This window comes from Heterocephalus glaber, unplaced genomic scaffold, assembly GCF_053883595.1.
Source record: "Heterocephalus glaber isolate CG9 unplaced genomic scaffold, H.glaber_assembly_v1.0 deba00001861, whole genome shotgun sequence".
NCBI lineage: Eukaryota > Metazoa > Chordata > Mammalia > Rodentia > Bathyergidae > Heterocephalus > Heterocephalus glaber.
Window position 1 is genome coordinate 308,801 of NW_028258501.1, and position 13,320 is coordinate 322,120.

Here is a 13,320-nt window from a genome sequence, read left to right on the forward strand (position 1 = left end):
CTCCTGCTTTAGCCTCCTGAGTGCTGGGATGACAGGCCTGCACCACCATACCAGGCTCTTTGCCACAGATTCTTTTTCTTTAAATCATATTCCCATACCAGAAAAATCACCACTGCAGGGTACACAATAAAGCTGGGGTTTAGCATATTCACAGTATTGTGCAGCCATCACTTCTCTCTATTTCCCAAACATGTTTATGGGTCCCAAAGGAAACCTGTACCCATTGGCAAGCACTTGGTTGCCCCAGCCTCTGTCTGCATGGAGTTGCTGGTCTGAACAGTTTATATGAATGGACTCAAGTAGTTTGTGGCCTTTTGTATTTGGGGCTGAAAAAGAGCCCACATGGCATCCGCCATTCCTTGCGTCTGTGCAGACTCATTTCCACGCTACTGGGCCCCATGGGGCATGCACTTCACTCTTGGCAGAGCTCTTCTACTTCCTCAATGGCCCTGTTCGCCTTGGCCACCAGAGTCCAGGATTTGTTTCCCCGTGTGGGACAGTCATGTTTGTGGTCGATGGGGAGTTAAATTATTTGCTGATCAACTTGGTCATTACAAAGATTTCTTTTAAAAATCGAGATCTAGCTGGGTGTGGTGGTGCACGCCTGTCATCCCAGCACTTGGGAGGCTGAGGCAGGAGGATCACCACAAGTTCAAGGCCAGCCTGGGTTACGTAGTGAATTCAAAGACAGCCTGAACCACATAGTGAGACCCTGTCTCAAAAAAAAAATTGAGATCTAATTTACATGACATAAACTTCACTATAATAAGGATTTGAAAGTGTACAATTCGATGTTTTTTAATATATTCATGATGTTGTAGAATCAAGGCTGCTAACAACTCCCAGGACATTCTCATCACCTGCAAGGAAACCCCGCACCCATTAGCCTTCACCCCTCAGTCTCCTCCCCCTGCCTTTGGACCCTGCCTCTGCTCTCTCCATGGACTTAACAGTTCTGGAAGTAGCCCATGAATAGAGTCACATGACACATAGCCTCCTGCCTCAGGTTCCTGTGAGGCCTAGTTTTACAGAACAACTCAGAGGGGATAACAAGAAAGTGGTGGTGTATTAGCTTTCCTGTCACTGGGACACAATACCTGACACCCAGAACTTAAAGAAAGAAAGGTTTCATTTGGCTCACAGTTTCAGGGAACTCAGTCCATGGTTGGCTGGCTCCAAGGCAGGAACATCATGGTGGAAGGATGTGGTGGAGCAAAAATGCTCAGTTCTTGGAGGCCAGAGCAGGGGAATAGCTCTAGCCAGGAAATGGGCCACAGCTGAGCTATAGACCTCCAAGTCACACCTCTAAGACCCACCCAGACACACCCACAAGTGTGCTCCACCAGTCCCTCAGGCAGGTCCAATCTGGGTGACACTGTACCTTAACCACCACAGCAGGTCAGATTCAGAGGTTTGGCCTCTTCCTGTCCCAAGGGAGGCAGGAAGCACAGCCACCACTGTGGTCCCGAAAGGAAGCACCCTGTCATTGCTTTTTGCAGGCTGGTATAACTGGCTGGGGATTTCAGCCTCTTGCTAAGGCTTTGGACTCCTTCAAGATCACTGCTGGTGGCCAGAACCTGAAATTCCAGTGGAAAAAGCCTGCCAGCCTAATGGAAACCTGAGCTGGAGATGTCCTGTGGCCTGGGGTGCTGAGCCCACACTGAGCTCTTCCCTGTGAGGTGGCTGGTGACTGTCCCCTCTCTGCAGGACTCCCCTCTCAAGGCTGTGCAGATGTTGTGGGTGAACCTGATCATGGACACCTTTGCCTCTCTGGCCCTGGCGACAGAGCCCCCAACAGAGTCACTGCTGCTGCGGAAGCCATATGGCCGCGACAAGCCCCTCATCTCACGCACCATGATGAAGAACATCCTGGGCCACGCAGTCTACCAGCTCACCATCATCTTCACACTGCTCTTTGTCGGTAGGTTGGCACTGTTGCTGTCACTGTGCGCTCGGGGCCTATGTGGCACATGCACGCCGTCAGTATCCCCAGAGCATGCAGGTGGTGACCGAGGGGGAACGGGCATGTGCCTGCGCCTCACAGCAGCCACTGTCGCTGCCTGAAGGCCCCTGAGCCCCTGAACCCTCCTCCCTCCAGGGGAGCTCTTCTTTGACATTGACAGCGGGAGGAACGCACCACTGCACTCGCCACCCTCCGAGCACTACACCATCATCTTCAACACCTTCGTCATGATGCAGCTCTTCAACGAGATCAACGCCCGCAAGATCCATGGCGAGCACAACGTCTTCGACGGCATCTTCAGCAACCCCATCTTCTGCACCATCGTGCTGGGCACCTTTGGGATTCAGGTAGCAGGGCGGGCAGGGCTCGGGCCCCAGGTCTGCCCTGATGCTGGCCTGTTTGTCTCCATTCACAGAGGCAGTGCCCAAGCTGCACCCTGACACCAGCAGGCTGCCCTAGCTTGACTGTGAGCTCGCAGCCTCCCTTCAAGGCCAGGTGCAGCCCACCCTGGGTCTGCTGAGGCCCGCCATCCCCAGCTCCATCTTCCTGGGGAAGGCTGGCATGCTGATCCCTCTGCCCAGTACGGGTGGCCGGTCCTAAAACACAGTGACTTGGAAGAAATCACAAGTGTACTAAGGTCCATGGGCCAGGAGATGATTGGCATCTTAAGATAATCCATGACACAGAGCCCAGGGGGACAGGACACATAGGAAAAGGGATCCTGCGGCTTCCCCAGGACACAATGGACAGCTACTGGGAGTGGTTTCTGCCCACCCTGGGGCAGGGGACTGTTGCATGGTTCCTATGGGAAATGCTTGCCCAGGGAAAAAGAGGGAGCAGGGCCCAAGGCAAGGTGACTCTCGTGTTCTGGGCTTGGTGACCCTCCTGTTGTGGATGAGGTGATCCTCCTGTCATACGTGAGGCTCCCTTCCTGTCCTGGGCAGGGTGACCTTCTGTTATGGGCCATGTGACCCTCTTGTTATGAGTGAGGTGGCCCTCCTGTCATCATATGCAAGGCGACCTTCTTGTTGGGGGTAAGGTGATCATCTGGTTTGTTTTGTTTTGGTACTGGGAACTGAACTCAGGGCTGCCCACTTTTGAGGCAGGCGCTGTGCCCCTGAGCTACATCCCCAGCCCAAGGTGACCATCTGTTATGATCAAGGTGACCCTCCCGTTGAGGGTCTGGTGCGTGCCTGCAGAGTGGGTGCTGCAGTGTCCCATTGGCAGAGGCTGGGAACATGGTCGGTAGCTGTGCCCCACCCGGAGGCCGGAGTTGCTAGTTACCTGGCACCCACAGGGGAGCCAGGGCAGCATGCCAAGTCCACGCTGCTCTGTCATGGAACCCCTGGCCCCATGGTGAGCGAGTCAGAGAAGCCACCTTTAGGTGTTTGCTGAGAGAGATGGAAGGGAAGTGTGCCCAGGAAGAAGAGCCCTTGCCTCCCCTGGGGAGTGGCCGCACGTGGGGAGACAGTGGTCTCTGAGCAGCCCGGCCCAGCAGGTGGGTCAGGTGAGGGCCAGGGCACAAGGGCACAGGTGCTGTGCCTGTGGCCGGGTCTGCGGCCACACCCACTCTCCCCTCCCCACAGATCGTCATCGTCCAGTTCGGCGGGAAGCCCTTCAGCTGCTCCCCGCTCTCCACGGAACAGTGGCTCTGGTGCCTGTTCGTCGGCATTGGGGAGCTGGTCTGGGGACAGGTGAGTGTCTTCCTGCTAGGCTTTCTCACCCTGCCCACTTCCGGTCAGCTCTGCTATGGCACCAGGCCTCAGAGCCTGTACCTGTGACATACCATGACCCGGCACAAAGACACAAATGTTGGCTTCCACACAGCACATGCAAATGACATGGTTGGGCTACCCCAGTCCCAGGAAGCCACTTCCTGCCCGTGAGAGCAGCCCAAACTTGCCCCTGGCTTGGAAAGTTGCCACTGTTGGATCTGAAATTCAAAATCTCCCCAGTAACTAATCTGAGGGGCCAAGCTAAGGTCTCGAGAAATTTGGAAGGCCTCTTACCAGATGGAAAGTGAAAGAACCCCATGTCCAGACCTGTGGCAAGGGCAGGTGACAGCAGTCAGCTGAGGAAGCAGCAGTCTGGGTCACAGGTGGCCTCGCCCAGCATCTGTGGGGTTTCAGGACACTAGCTGAGACGCCAAGGTCACGCTCCCTTCTCACCAAGTCCTAGTCAGCGTGGGCTGCTGGAGCTCTGAGCTACACCCTCAGGCCCTTTTCATCTTTCCACTTTGAAACAGGGTCTCACTAAGCCACTAAGTTGCCCAGGCTGGGCTTAACTTGTGATCCTCCTTGGGTTTTGTTTTTTCTTTTTTGTTTTCTGTTTTTTTCAGTATTAGGGCTGGAACCCATGGCCTGATGCATCCTAGGCAAGCACTCTATCTGTGACCTGCACCCCCAGCCCCTTTTTATCTTATCTTGAGACAGGGCCTCACTAAGTTGCCCAGGCTGCCCTCAAACATGGGATCCTCCTGCCTCAGCCTCCCAAGTAGCTTTAGGGGTGTGTCCAGCACTCTGTGGCCCTAAATCTTGCCCTTTGCTTTGGGGAGCCACATCCTCTCAGGCAGGACCGACCACCCAGGGCCCCTGAGACCTTTCCCAGGCTGCCATGGCAGCTCCTAGAAGTCCCCTGGCTAGATGGGGCCCAGCAAAGGACACCAGAGTCACCAACCAGGGTCACCAGGAAGAGGGGGCTGTGGTCTCTCCCCACCCCCTGCAGGGTCTCACGGCCACCTCTGCTTGCTGTCCCTCAACGGGGGCTCCTGCAGGTCATTGCCACCATCCCCACCAGCCAGCTCAAGTGCCTGAAGGAGGCAGGCCACGGGCCGGGCAAGGCCGAGATGACTGACGAGGAGCTGGCAGAGGGGGAGGAGGAGATCGACCACGCCGAGCGCGAGCTTCGCAGGGGCCAGATCCTCTGGTTCCGCGGCCTCAACCGGATCCAGACGCAGGTACGGCCGCCCACGTCACTCCTCCAAAGCCTGGGCCGAGAAGGGGCAGCAGCTCCAGGCTGCCCTTGGCCACCCCACTGTGCCTGCCACTGGCCGCAGCTCTGGACGGCCTCCCAACACCTCCCTTGGCAGCCAGGTGCCCCCAGCATAGGTGCGGGTGCCAGCGGACGCTGTGTGGGTGACAAGTGGCTGTCTGCTCTGCTTGTGGGCACATGGCATTCTGGAGAGGCTCCGTTTGGGAGGTGCACTCTGCCACCAAGTTGGTCCTTCCGTTTACCCACATGTCTACACATCAGGGCTGGTCAAGACCAAGGCACGGCTATACAGCCCCCCAGTCCCATGGCCACGACTCCGGCCCAGCAGCAGGCCCTTGGGAAGGCTCCATGAGCGCGTGTGCCTGAGCTTCGGGGCTTTTGGCCCCCACCCCTCGGTGGCCTACTTCCTTGCACAATGTTCCACACTTGCTGCTTCTCCACATGCTTCCCCTGAGCCTTCCGCCATCATGCTGTCCCCACCCCCCAGCCTCCAAGCCTTCCTGCTTCCCAGTCACCCTCTAGAGGCACCACTGATGCTGTGTCCCTGGTGACTCCATCACCCCTTGCCCTCTCCTGTGACAACCTCACCTGCCCAGCCCTTGCTCTGCCCTGCTGACGCACCTGGGCCTCGGAGGGGGAAGACCCTGTGGTAGCCCCACTCTTCCCTGCAGCCTCCAGGAGGTCCTGGCCCTTGTGCCACCTCATTCTCCTGCAAGGCCCTGGCCACCTTCTCTTGGGAGACAGCACCACTGGCCCTGCCCAGGGTCCTACCAGCTAAGGCAGGGCCACACTTGGCTAAGTCCCCCTTGGGATTCTGTCTGGACAACTTCCTAGGGCAGATCAGAGGCCACACCCCTCCAGCCTGGCTGCCATATATGGCCAAGGACTCGTCCCCAAGCTATCCTCGTGCCCAGGTCCAGTGTTCCCTCCTAGTGGTGTGATGGAGCCCCTGGGACCCTGGCTCCCACATTGGCCACCATACTTATCTGCCTGCTCTCTGCAAGGGCCTGAGGAGGCAAGCCTGGTGAAGCCTTTCCATGCCCGCTCCCTCCTGCCACTCTGGGGCCCTGAGTCACTGCATGTCAGAATGCCCAGAGAATGGACTCCTGTGGGGCAGGGGAGGTGGCACCAGGGAAGTCCAGGGGCCAGAGGGCCTGGACCAGCCGAGCCCCAGGAAGGAGTCTCCTCGCCATGGAGGTGCCAGTACCTCGAGCACCGCCCTGAACAGTCCAGGTGCGGCACGGGGAGTTTCTCCTTGTTCCTTCAATAAATATTTAGGTGCTAAGCTTAACCCTGAGAATTTTAGAAAGAAAGCAGCCCCGTGTCTTCCCCAGCAGCCCTCTGGGCGGGGTGGGCTCTTGTCTGGAGGACCCCAGTTTTGCCACAGAGCCCAGGCTGCCCTGAGCCCAGGAGGAGTACAGCAGGACCGTGCTCCTCATGGGCTCATTTCATTTCTGTCCACACAGCATGAGGCAGTGGCGGCCTCTGCACCAGCTGGGACAGCAACCCTGGCCCTATCGGAGGTGTCAGTGGTGGCCTGGCCACCTGTGTGCGTTGTGTCTTCGTGTGCCTGTGGGCTCGTGCGTGTTCCCCGCTGTTCTGTCAGTCCCCGGAAAGATGCTTTAGCAGTGAGGGAACAGTGCCCCAAGGGAAGGGACAGCCCAAGGTCACCAGCGAGAGCCAGAGGCCCAAGTCGCTCGTGCCTGGCCCCTCAGCACCCTGCTCAGATTTCTGAATTTTATGAACCACAAAATTGTTCCCCAGATTTCAGAGGCCTCCACAAAGTTTCCTGTTGCTAAGCAACGCACTACCTGCTCTCACCACCGGTCCATAGTAACGCATCAGGGCACCAAGCAGCATACAAGAGAGCCCTTCAGGCCCACGTTGCGCAGCTTTGGGAAGGCTTGGGCCACAGTCCTTTCACATTCCATGATCAATGAGCTCTAACAACTGGCCCTCGTTCCTAGCCCAAGGCTCGGGCTTCCGGTGGGAGGGGAGGTGGCAATGGCAATATTTTCAGTGATACAGTTATCCCATGTGGACACTGCAGAGCCAGGTGAAGCCAATGCAAATCCAAGACAGGAAAGTCATGCATCCTGTCGCCTGTCACTTTTGCCACAGTAACAGTGCTCCCTTGAGAGAGACTCATCTCTATGGCCTACAACCCTAAAATCTAGATGGAAGACCCCCCCACAAGAGACCTCGATGCCATCTCATCTGTCATCTTCCCTCCCCTTGCTCGGTGCTCCACTCCCCCCACCCCTTGCGTGCACAGTCACAGGCAGAGGGGTGCTAGGCAGGGGGAGCAGGTGACAAGACCTGTCCATGGTATGTGCGAGGTAGAAATGGCATCTGTCTGCATTTTTGAGGGGGTCTGAACACTCAAGCTGCCTTCTCCTGACACCTATGCCAGACACCACTTAGCCACTGCAGGGCTTGAGGTGGGTGGGGCAGGAAGTGAGGGTCTTGGGCCCCAGAAATGCATGCTGGCTTCACTGCTAGTGTCATCCAGAGAACTCCATGGTATTTTCCCAAAGTCCAACCTTCCCTCTCTAAGGCCAGAGCTTGTCCTCAACTTGAGATCAAAGTGTCCCTGCCAGTCAAAGGCAGAGGTGGAAATCCAAAGACATTGGGTTTCTCCTTGGGGTGCTCTGTGGGTCTCACGTTTGCAGATTCACTGAACTTCCAACTTCTGGGAAGCTTAAAGGGCAGAGACAAAGCAGGAGCCATCCTTGCTCCCCGATCCTCCACCCCTGTGGGTCCAGACAGGGCATCTAACCCTAACCCTGAGCCTCTCCTCCTGTTTGTGGAGGGTCTCAGGTAGAAGCAGGGTGACGGCCCCTGCATCAGAGCAGGGCGGGCTGGTGTAGGGACAGGCCATAGAGGCCCTGCCTGGAGTGCCAGGCCACACGCAGTGGAAGGACCCCCACGCACACACCTAGCAGCTGCCCCGGGGCCTGTCCTAATGGCAGCGTGCCATGTCCCGCAGGTGTGTTGGGGCGGCAGAAAAGGTTGAGAGCTACAGAAGTACAGTGACAGAGTATTGGCAAACACAGGCACTGACTGGGGAGTGGCTTGTACCCAGCAGAGCGTGAATGCGCGTGACTCCTCAAGCCTCGTGACCACTAAGCAACTGCCCAGCAAATGCTCTCTTGGTCACGGTCTGGCCAAAAGTGTCATCAGCTCCTGGTGAGCGGAGCTCACCTAGCTGAGGCTTCACTATGGCGACATGTCCCCAGTGTGGCCCCTGTCCTCCCCCAGCCCCGCCCCTGCAGTAGCCAGGATCGCAGTGCAAGCCAACCTTTATCTCATTTTCTCTCCCACAGATGGAGGTAGTGAGTACCTTCAAGAGAAGCGGGTCATTTCAGGGTGCTGTGCGCCGGCGGTCTTCGGTCCTCAGCCAGCTCCATGACGTAACCAATCTTTCTACCCCTACTCACGTAACTCTCTCTGCCACCAAGCCCACCAGCGCTTCCGGCAGTGAGTCTTGACTTCCCTTTTCTCTCATAAATGGCATCTGGGGGAAGACAAAGGCCCCCACTCTGCCTTCTCTTTTTTCCAGTCTTGCGTTTCTGCTCACTGTGGCTTTCTGCTCCTTCTTTGCTGCCCTGTCCAGCCCTCCCGCCAGACGGCGTCTTTCCCAAGCCATACATGCTCTTATGAGATGTACCGAACCCAAGGCACTGCCTGCCAGGCCTGGCGTCCTTTGCTTTGTTGGGGTTTTTAGTTTGCATTTAGTGCTCCTCCTGCCATTGATTTCCTTTTCTCGAACTTGTCCGTATGTGCCGACGGTTCTTCATGAACTCAGGCCTCTTCTGGTGGCGTCTGGTGGCAGGCAGGGCCTCACTCGCGCGTTGTTTCACTGCTGAGGGTCAGGGAGGTGCCCAGCCCAGGGCTGGAGTGGGTGGCAAGTACCTGCCGGGCGTGTGGCATCATTTGCAGCCGAAGAGTCCAGTCCACCTCCTCGGGGACGAAAGCAGCAGCTTCCAGCATTTTCCTTGAGGTGGCTTCCAAAGGATGCCATCGTCATCTGTCCCCAGGTGGGCTCAGTGGTGGCACTGGATGTTAGAGGTGTCTTGAGAAGTAGGGTGACCACCCTGCCTTGTGTTCCCGAAGCACCTTTGCTCTTTCCAAACAGGCCTCGGGACTGCCAGGTCTCAGCCCGGAGAAATCTCTCCCTTCAGCACGTTTCGAGGAACACGTTGTAAGGAGAACTCGGGGCTGTCCTACGTAGGCAGAAACATCCCTGACCACTCACATCTTTCCACAAAGACAAAGCCAAGGCCACTAGACCACGGACCCTGCCATCCCCCGCTTCCCCCAACAGGAGACAATGCAGGGAGCCAGGTGGGGTCCCCTCCCACCCGGGCAGCCTGCTTTTGTAACGAGCTCAGATTTCCCAGAGCAGACAGTAGACCTTGGAGTGCGAGCCCGGAGCCCTGCCGCGCGGTGCTACTCTTCCTTCCAGTGAGCCCGCAGTGCCCGGCCGCCCTGCCACCCTAACCACGCCTTCTTCCCACCACAGACGCTTCCAGTTTCTTTTGGCTTGATTTCTTTCTTTTATTTGTCTTTTTTTCTTTTTCTTTTTTCTTTTCTTTTCCGTTTTTTTTTTTTTTTTTTTTTTTTTTTAGGAACTGGTGAGAGGTCCCCAGTGGGGGCGCCTGTCCTCTTGCTTAAACTTCCCTTTCCGGCCACTCTGCCCTTTAAGGAAAGGATGGGACCACCCCAGGGACAGCACGGGGACCCTCTTCTCCAGCTTGCTCACCCACCCGCTAGGCCACCCACCTGGCCACACCCGGAAGAGGGCCTAGAGGGGCCTTCCCCCATCCCCTGGGTCACTTACGCATCAAACCAGCACCTGGCCCCCCAGTACACGTTGGCCAGGGCACGGGTGGGCCCTGGGAACTTAGGGCCAAGACAGACGGGGGTCCCTTCCCTTCCTCCCTGCTGATTTCCGCCATACTTTCCTTTGTCATCTCTCTGAGCTTCCTGTCCATCTGTCCTTCTGCCCACCTGCGGACGGGGGAAAGGCAGCTGGCAAGGCCCTCTCTCATGCCCCTCACACCTTTTCCACAGCTCTGGCCAGGTCCCGCCCGGGACAAACCCAGGCAACACTCCTGGCCCACACCTCCACCACTAGGCGACGCTCGCTGGGAGCAGCCTCTCCCTCCTTTCTTCCCTGCCTTCCAGCAACCCCCCTTCCTTCCTCCTGCGGCCATCTATCCCTTCCTTCCCATCTCCAGAAATCAGCAGCACTCGGTAAGTACAGTGGAAGGACACCTCCCCTCCTGCCGATCTTGAGCTGCCCCTGGTGACCTAGGGCCTTCTGAGGAGGGTACGGGGAAGGCGCAGGGTTCCAGTGACCTCTAAGACCCGTCCCTCCACACAGGAAGGTGCCGGTTGGGCACCTGCTTCTGGAAGCCACTGACCAAAGCCACTCCTGCCATCGCTACCGCATGGCAGATAGGTTTACAATTCGGAAGCCAAGCCCCACTCTGAGTTTGGGAGACCCCAAGAAATCCCCAAGCCCAGCACTCTCGTCTTATGAGTCAAGGAAAGGCAGGTACCCACAAAGCCCAGGAGATGCCCACAGCTCCCTAGGCAGCCAAGCCTGGCAGAGGGGATGCCCTCCACCCTCTCTCTTGCCTTGGAACTTTCTGGAAGACCAGAGCTGCTCAGAAGGAAAGCAAGGTGAAGGCCTTGAGGAGCGCCCCAAGGCAGCAGTGTATACAGTGGTGTAGTCACAGACTGGCAGCCAGGCCCAAATGTGCCATGAGTCCCGGGGCTCCTGGGAAAGCCACAGTTCCACCCATGCACAACGTTCTGTCCTCTTCACCTGCCAAGAAGGCCCAGGGTACTGCAGGGGTCTCGTGAAAGAAGGCCATTCTCGCCCTGTGTCCTCAGGGCCGATGCAGGGTGTGGCCGAAGGGAGAGAGTGAGCAGGAGGATCCTGCGCTCTGGTAGCCCCTGTGCCCAGAAACTGCACTGGCGGCAACCCTGACTTCAAGCTGCAGAATGGTCTCTGTACCCCTTTCCCACTCACAGCCCCTTCTCCCAGGCTAGGCGCAGGGCCTCTGCCGCATGTCATGTAGCCTCTAAGGCCTGGGTGGCCCTGGAAACTCGGGGACTTCACAGTCCTATTCCCCGTTGGGGCATCTATCAGGCACCCCTTCCCAGCCAGGCACACGCGCTGAGGCTGCCAGAACCTCAGCATCTCTCCACTTGGGGCAGACATCTTCAGGGTGTGCCTGGAGATGGGATGTTGTGGTCATCTGGACTCGCCCAGGACACCATACCTCTGCCTCCAGGTGGGAACAGGAGGGTGCGCGACCTAGTGTCCTGGCACCGCCCAAGCCTGAGGGCTCTGGTCGCCTAAGGACCCTTTGTGCCTGTTTTCCTGGGGATACACAGACACGCCCGGCCCCTCCAGAGCCAAGGTCCCTAGCCTGTTCCCTAATGGCTCGGCTCGCCCTGATGGCAGCCAAGTGCTTACTGTTGCAGTTGTTCAGGGACTGGCTCCTGACTCAGCCCAGAAAAGGGCAGGCGGCCAGTGGGTTTGATTCCCTGTGGCCAGGGGGGCTCCCTCCAGGCCCTGAGTTTTGATTGACCATGTGGAAACAGATCACAGCCTTGCTTTAGTCCAGCTGGCTTTTGCAACATGCAAAGCTTCGGCCCAATGGGACCAAATCCCACCAGGTGAGCCTCCAGGGCTTTGCTTGTACACAGCTCTCCAGAGCCCAGGGGGACATGTGCAGCACACGCACAGGCCCATGTGGAGGGAGCTGGCCAAGTGAAAGCCGTCTTGTTTTCTGGAGTTGGCACAGTTGTCAGAAAGTGGAATGATGTTGAGCGGAATCTCCTGGCTGGGTTTCTGGGAATGGTGTATTGGCATTTTCTCATAGACATTTGACAGTGTGCACCCTGCCTCCTCCACACTGGGAAAGCAGTGGGGGCCCTGCCCAATCCCAGGCCTTCCACAGAGAAACAGGGCTTCAGGGAATTCTTAAAGCACATGTCAGAATGCAGCTAGGGAACCCCCAGGAGCCCCACTCTGACCCTTCCTAGCATGCAGGGCCCCAAGACAGGCAGGGCTTATCAAGACTTCCACCTGTGCCCTCCCTCATCTGGCCACCAGAGCAGCCTGGGCTCAGCTACTGATGCCCAGAGCTCAGGTCTGGGCTTGCATGGTCCCAGGCACGATGGGTACATGTGGGGAGAATGGGAGGCAATTGTCATGAAACTTGCCAGTGTGCACAAAGCCGTGTCTGCTGTGATCCCTCCATGAAAAGGCCAACTCTGGAGTTTGCATTTCCAGTTTCCTGATCAAACATGTGACCCCCCCCCGTGAGGAGGAAAGGGGCTTCCCCCCTGGGTGCTCCCCCAACCCAGACAAAAGAAGCCAAAGCCAGTTTCTGACCCATCCCTGCTCCTCAAGAGCATTCTGCAGTGGAGGTCAGCCCAGAGCAGTAGGAAGCCAGTGGAGGGGCCGGAGGGGGCTCCCCAGCACCCCAGCAGCAGTGGGTGGGTGGACTTGATTTCTGCCTGAGGAACTAGTAGGAAGTGGTGAAAAGCACTCAGGCAGTTGCTGTCATTACTGTCATCATTGAAGCTCAGGGGCCTTTGCTTTTATGTCTCTTCTTTTGTTTCCCTTTTCCGTTCTTTTACTGGGGCAGGTGTTCTTTGGGTCCCTCACTCATCCCCTGCTCCCACACCCCTGCCCCACCCTCTCCCCGCCTGGCACCCAAGGCCTCTTGGGGACAGATGGCACTCCTAGGCCCTGGGCGTCTCCTCAACAGCAGATGATTGACAGGGTGAGGGCTCAGGGCAGATGATCCCAGGCTCCAAAGGCAAGAGGGCCTCAGGGTGTGAGGATGGACATTTGAGCCAAGTTAAGCGTGAGGAGAGAGGCCAGCAATGGGTTATCTGCAGCACTTTAGGGCAGTGGTCTTGGCCTGGCAGGGGTGGGGGAGGCTCCTGCTTGGAATGTTCTGGAAGAACTCCAGCCAGCTGGTGGCAGAGAAGTGGGTGGAGAGCCTCGGGAAGACAAGGACCAGGTGGGTGAGTCCCTGACATTCTTTACACCTTGCTGGGTGCTGGGGTTCTCAGTGAGCCCACAGACAAACCCCTGCCCTGGAGGGACATGTTCCAGCAATAGGCCAAGGAGCGAATACTGGGGTGCAGGGCACCTTTGAAGGGAGCATATGAAGTGGAAGTGGGTAGGAGGGTCCTGGGGGGGACAGGGAAGGGCTCGCTAAGGGGGAAGAACATTCTGGAATAGCCACAGTGCGCCATGGCCTTCAGCATCTTGAACACTGCAACAGCTGTGTGTCCTTCCATGTCCTGCCCAGGGCCTGCCTGCACCTGGC

General features: G+C 57.4%; 1 protein-coding gene across 9 annotated transcripts in view; it reads left to right on the forward strand.

Annotated features, from left to right (window-relative positions):
- Positions 1-13,320, forward strand: part of Atp2b3 (ATPase plasma membrane Ca2+ transporting 3) — a 60,703-nt gene that overhangs the window by 41,126 nt on the left and 6,257 nt on the right. For 4 of the 9 annotated variants that reach the window (XM_021252263.2, XM_021252265.2, XM_021252264.2 and 1 more), the window contains 5 exons: positions 1,708-1,921; positions 2,099-2,310; positions 3,550-3,657; positions 4,737-4,919; positions 8,281-8,367. In XM_021252263.2, coding sequence (XP_021107922.1) covers positions 1,708-1,921; positions 2,099-2,310; positions 3,550-3,657; positions 4,737-4,919; positions 8,281-8,367 — 804 coding nt within the window. Of the gene's footprint in view, positions 1-1,707; positions 1,922-2,098; positions 2,311-3,549; positions 3,658-4,736; positions 4,920-8,280; positions 8,435-13,320 lie in introns of all 9 variants that reach the window. The other 5 variants (XM_013069336.3, XM_021252272.2, XM_087204109.1 and 2 more) reach the window with 2 other exon arrangements.